The 6012-nt window shown below is 54.3% G+C and overlaps 1 protein-coding gene across 1 annotated transcript; it reads left to right on the top strand.

Moving 5' to 3' along the window:
• Positions 1–76: 76 nt before the first annotated feature.
• Positions 77–5318, top strand: LOC144247719 (uncharacterized). The gene is made up of 4 exons (XM_085564725.1): positions 77–175; positions 683–2278; positions 2601–2703; positions 4052–5318. Exons 2-4 carry the CDS (start codon positions 767–769, stop codon positions 4633–4635), a joined length of 2199 nt encoding a protein of 732 aa, XP_085420851.1. The 5' UTR covers positions 77–175; positions 683–766; the 3' UTR covers positions 4636–5318.
• Positions 5319–6012: the final 694 nt, after the last annotated feature.

The raw sequence follows: 6012 nt of genomic DNA, 5'->3' as shown, positions 1-6012 counted from the left end.
GGAGCGGGAGGTGGGCTCAGGGAGGAGGAGGAGCAGGGGGGATGGAAGAGGAGGAGCGGCAGGAGGAGGAAGAGGAGGGACAAAGGCGGATGGAGCGGAGCCGAGGGGATGGCGCGGTGGAGCCCTGCCTGAATTCGCAGCCCCCACGTGTGGGATCATCGCCCCCATCCCGCAGGTGAGCGGGGAGGGGCAGCTCGGGCCAGATCTCCTGGGGGGTGCCGGGGCTGGGTTTTTTGGGGCGTGTTTGGAGAAGGAAGAAGTGCGAAGCGGAGCGGAAAAGGCCCCTCGGGGGGACTCCTTGGAGCCCCTGCGGCCCCGAGCGGAGAAGAAGGGCAGAAGGGAGCCCGGGAGCCCGAGCAGCCCCGGCAGCCCCGAATGGGGAGAGCCAAGAGGGGGGAGCTTTTGGGATGGCCGGGACTGCCGGCAGCCTGGGGAGGGCGGGCAGCGAGGAGAAGGGGGACCCCCAATCCCAGCGTGACCCCCGCAGCTGGGACAGGGGGGAGCCCCGAAGAGCCGAGGGGAGGGAGCAGGGACGGGGAGCTCCTGGGAGGCTTTTTCAGGGCTGGATCTCGGTGTTTGGGAGGTTCTTATGGAGCCCAGGTGGCCGGGGACTTGTCGAGATGGACTGGCACAGAGGGAGCTTCCGACTCATCGTGCCCATCCCTTGTTTTCCCCAAAGCAGGAGTTCCCATTCCCAGCCCCTGGGAGGCTGTGAGGAAGAGGAAGAGCCTCTCCTGGTCCTTCCTGCCCCGAGCAGGAGCCGAGGATGGAGAGCAGGGAGGACAAATCCCCGCGGCAGAACCTGGTGGAAGAGGCCGTTTTGAGCGGCTCCACGGCGCAGGAACCCGACGGGGAGGAAAAGCCCCGGAGATCCCGCACGAGGAGGGGCTGCAAAGGCAGATCGCGGGGATCTGAGGGGGAAAGAGCCACCCTGGGCCGGGGAGGCGGCCGGAGACGGAGCCAGAGCTCGGAGCTGGGGGACCCTGAGCAGCTCCGTGATGGGGAGAAGCCCCACAAGTGCTCGGAGTGTGGGAAGGGATTCAGGTGGAGCTCTGCTCTGATGGTGCACCAGAGGATCCACACTGGGGAGAAGCCCTACGAGTGTTCTGAGTGTGGGAAGAGGTTTCAGACCAGCTCCTGTCTCTTCCAGCACTATCTGGTTCACACAGAGGAGAGGCCCTTCTGCTGCCCCGTCTGTGGGAAGGGATTCAAGCAGAACTCCACCCTCATCACCCACCGGCGCATCCACACCGGGGAGAGACCCTACAAGTGTGCGGAGTGTGGGAAGAGCTTCAGATGCAGCTCCAACCTGATCCATCACCAGAGGATCCACACAGGGGAGAGGCCCTATGAGTGTGGGGAGTGTGGGAAGAGCTTTACCCATAGCTCCAGCCTGATCAAGCACCAGAGGATCCACACGGGGGAGAGGCCCTACGAGTGTTCTGAGTGTGGGAAGAGGTTTCAGACCAGCTCCCATCTCCTCAGGCACTATCAGAGTCACACAGAGGAGAGCCCCTTTTGCTGCCCCGACTGTGGGAAGGGATTCAGGCAGAATTCAGACCTCGTCAAGCACCAGAGGATCCACACTGGGGAGAGGCCCTACGAATGTTCTGAGTGTGGGAAGAGCTTCAGATGCAGCTCCAGCCTGATCCAGCACCAGAGGATCCACACAGGGGAGAGGCCCTACGAGTGTGGAGAGTGTGGGAAGAACTTCAGCCACAGCTCCAGCCTGACCCAGCACCAGAGGACGCACACTGGGGAGAGGCCCTACGAGTGTTCTGAGTGTGGGAAGAGGTTTCAGACCAGAGCCAATCTCTTCCAGCATTATCCAGTTCACAGAGAGGAGAGGCCCTTCTGCTGCCCTGACTGTGGGAAGGGATTCAGGAAGAACTCCACCCTCATCAAGCATCGCCGCATCCACACAGGGGAGCGGCCCTACGAATGTGGGGAGTGTGGGAAGAGCTTCAGCCGAAGCTCCCACCTGATCCAGCACCAGAGGATTCACACAGGGGAGAGGCCCTATGAGTGTTCTGAGTGTGGGAAGAGGTTTAAGACCAGAGCCAATCTCCTCCAGCACTATCTGGTTCACAGAAAGGAGAGGCCCTTCTGCTGCCCCGACTGTGGGAAGGGATTCAGGGACAACTCCACCCTCATCTCCCACCAGCGCATGCACACAGGGGAGAGGCCCTACGAGTGTCCCCAGTGTGGGAAGAGCTTCAGCTGCAGCTCCAGCCTGATCAGGCATCAGAGGATCCACACCAGGGAGAGACCTGTTGTGGTTTGACACGGAAAGAGAATTTTTTCTGGAAGGAGGAGGTCAATTTAGATATTGAGCAATTGAAGGTGGACACGCCTCTGAGAACACAGAGGGATTAAAAGCAGAATTCCCAGGGGAACTCACTCTCTTTGGTCTGGTCAGCGCGCAGTGTGGGCTCTCCCCTGCCCAGCGTGGAGCTGGGTGTGGGAAGGGAAGGTCCATGGCCTGAGGAAGGTAATCCTAAAGGTGGTGGAAGGACTGGAACCGGGCTGGCCCCTGCAGATGGAAGGCTGGGAGAAATCTGGGATGTCTCCATTTCTCCCCCCAGAGTTTCTCTCCTTAGAAAGAGAGAGAAAGAGGCGGCGGCAGTTTCGTCAGCAATTCCACCGCGAGGAAGGAGGAGCGGGGGGAGATGCAAGGTGCTCAGTGCGTGGGAGTTGCTGGATGTCTGGGCATCGGGCCATCCGGGGCGTTCGGACTTTTAACCCTTCCTTGAGAAATGAAAACGTTGTGAATTTTCCTTTCCCCTCCTCGGTTTGAAAGAGAGGAAGAGGGACCCCTTGGACCCTGGGATGTTAGAAGGAAGAATTCTAGATGGGAGGGGGACAAGAAGTGGCTTTTGGGTGGACTTTTCCGTGTTAGCCACAACCTGAACCAATCTTCTCCTCCAAGAGAGACTGTGTTTTGGGAGGATGCCAGTGAGTCAAGAGAGCTGCTTCAGCTGGGAAAAAAGACAGAAGTGGAGTGAACGGAGAAAAGGTTAGGGGGTTTGTGGTGGCGCCCCTGTCCTGGAAAGGAAAGAGAAGAGAAGAAGATCTCTGTTCTTGGACCCTCGGCCCCAGGGGAAATGCGAAAATGGGGGGCACTGTGGTCCCAAACAGTGAAAAACTGAACTGTTGTTTTCTCCCCTCTTGGCAGGGCATCCTTGAAAGGAAAAATCCTAAAAGCAGTCTGTCCATCCATGCATTGGTGGTGAGAGCACTGTGCATGGAAAGGAGAAGGGTCACCATGGCAAACTTTTCTCCAGGCGGTGCCATGTGTGACATGGAAGCTCAGGATGTTCCAGCTGTGTTTTTGGGGGTCTGTAGCACAGGAGAGACTCCTGTCTCCCTTGATGGGCTGAGTGTTGATTCTCTGGAGGGTGGAAACCTGATTGGGGTCCAGATTGTGTCTCGCTGTGGTTTGGTGGAGTTGAGTGGTGGGAGGAGGAATGTTGTGCAAGGTTTTCATTTTGATCTTTGTGTGCTTTTTTTTTTTTTCCTTTTTCCTTTCTTTTTTTCTTTTGTAGTCGTAGTTTAATAAAGTTTTTTTTTCGCTGTTAATAAGCTTGGGCCTGCTTTGCTCTGTTCTTGATTCCACTTCACAGCATTCAAGGGAGAGATTACATTTTCATGGGGGCGCTGGTGTTGTGCCAGTGTCAAACCATGACAAGGAGCCACACTGGGCACAGCCCTGGTGACCCACATTCCCTGTGATCCATGTTGGGAACACACCTGGCTGCTTCTCCTTTTGTGTTGACCTTTAATTTTATATCTTCACAAACTCTCTGCACTCCAAAAGCCAAGAGGAATTGATCTTTCACCTCAAAACCACTCACATTCCACTGAAAACAACTGAATTTTGACCCACAGATCCTGAAATTCCACCTCGAATTGCTTTTTCCCACCTTAAAACTCAATCCCACGCCAAACTCACTCGATTCCAGAGCTGCCAGGGTGAGATGGGTTTGGGAGGTGATTGGGAGAAGTGGGATCCCAATTTGGAGCGGCGGGATGGGGATTGTGTGGGGCTGAGTGGCTGGGATGTATTTGAGCAGGGAGGACAAATCCCCGCGGCAGAACCTGGTGGAAGAGGCCGTTTTGAGCGGCTCCACGGCGCAGGAACCCGACGGGGAGGAAAAGCCCCGGAGATCCCGCACGAGGAGGGGCTGCAAAGGCAGATCGCGGGGATCTGAGGGGGAAAGAGCCACCCTGGGCCGGGGAGGCGGCCGGAGACGGAGCCAGAGCTCAGAGCTGGGGGACCCTGAGCAGCTCCGTGATGGGGAGAAGCCCCACAAGTGCTCGGAGTGTGGGAAGGGATTCAGGTGCAGCTCTGAGGTGACCAAGCACCAGAGGACCCACACTGGAGAGAGGCCCTACGAGTGTTCCGAGTGTGGGAAGAGGTTTCGGACCAGCTCCTGTCTCTTCCGGCACTATCCGGTTCACACAGAGGAGAGGCCCTTCTGCTGCCCCGACTGCGGGAAGGGATTCAGGAGCAACTCCAACCTCATCACCCACTGGGACATCCTCACCGGGGAGAGGCCCTACGCGTGTCCCCAGTGTAGGAAGAGATTCTCACAGAGTTCTGCCTTTACCCAACACCGACGGACGCAGCGGTAAGGGGAGCCCTGCGAGTGCCCCGGATTTGAAGAGCTTCATGCGCTGCTCCAGCTGCACCCATTCTCAGAGGAGTGACGTTGGGCAGGGTGCTGGTGACCCGCAATCTCTGTTTTCCATATTGGGAATACACCTGACTGGTTTTTCTTTTGGTTTGGTCCTAATTTTCCTCTGCTTCATCTTCATCCCTCAAATAAGCCTGAATATGGTTAAATGAGAGAAATTGATCAAAAATACCTGAAGTCCCAGCATTTTGCACGCGGTTGAGGGAGAATTTTTGATCTGGGGACATTCTGTGTGGAGTGCCACAGGATCACCTTTTTCCGACTGGATTCCCAGAGGATCACCTTTTTCCCACTTGATTCCCAATGGATCCATCCTTTTTCCGACTGGATTCCCAAAGGATCACCTTTTTGCCACTGGATTCCCAATGGATCAGCCCTTTTCCCACTGCATTCCCAATGGATCATCTTTTTCCCACTTGATTCCCAATGGATCACCCTTTTCCCACTTTGCGTTTGTATTTTTAATTTTTCCTAATAAAGAACTGGTGTTCCTGCTCCCATATATTTGCCTGAAAGCCCCTTAATTTTAAAGTTGTAATAATTATAATTATTTGCAGGGAGGGATAATTTCCATTTCAGGGGAGGTTCCTGCCCTTCTCAGCAGACACCTGGCTTTTCAAACCAAGACATTAAGAAGGTTATTGTTATTATGTGTATCATATAACATATTAATATTCTCAACTATAAAAACATACTATCTTTATATTACATAATATATAAAATATAAGTATTTATTTTTAGATCTAGACTAAAAATATATATTATATATATTAAATACAATATATATTTAATGTATTCTAATATATATAATATATATACTATAAATAGCTGATATAAGTATGTTTTATAGATGCGTGTTATGATATTGGCTTTTTGCAAATATTAAAATTGATTGATTGCTGGGAGCTCCCGCGGCCGGGGGGGCTCCCAGTACCACCAGTGCCACCAGTGCGGCCCCAGCTGCTCCCGCAGCCCCACCCCCACCCCAGGGTCACCTCCCCCCTCCCCAAATTCCGCTCCTGGCAACTGGTGAGTCATCATCGAGAAACGCTCTGATTGGCTCGAGCTTTTAACCGCGCGGTCGCTGATTGGCTAGCGCTCCACCTAGCAACTGCTGAGTCAGAGGCGCTTCGCGATCTGATTGGCTGAAAATAGCTCGGCATCAGGAGCGCGCTCTGATTGGTCAGGATCTGTTTTGGGGTGGGGATGAGAGGAACTGGGGTGTTTTGGGGTTTATTTAGGGATTTTTGGGGGTTATTTGGGGAGTAGTTTGGTTTAGTTTGGGCTTAATTTGGTTTATTTGTGATTATTTGGG

The sequence above is a fragment of the Lonchura striata genome, chromosome 34 (assembly GCF_050655825.1).
Source record: "Lonchura striata isolate lonStrDom1 chromosome 34, ASM5065582v1, whole genome shotgun sequence".
Lineage (NCBI taxonomy): Eukaryota > Metazoa > Chordata > Aves > Passeriformes > Estrildidae > Lonchura > Lonchura striata.
Note: the sequence above shows the minus strand (reverse complement) of the source record. Positions and strands in the feature narration are given on the sequence as shown.

Coding starts and splice junctions, on each gene's coding strand:
- LOC144247719 (XM_085564725.1), top strand. CDS start 767: ATGGAGAGCAGGGAGGACAAATCCCCGCGGCAGAACCTGGTGGAAGAG. Junction 2,279..2,600: donor CCAGGGAGAGACCTGTTGTG/GTTTGACACGGA, acceptor TTCTCTCCTTAG/AAAGAGAGAGAAAGAGGCGG. Junction 2,704..4,051: donor GTGCGTGGGAGTTGCTGGAT/GTCTGGGCATCG, acceptor TGTGGGGCTGAG/TGGCTGGGATGTATTTGAGC.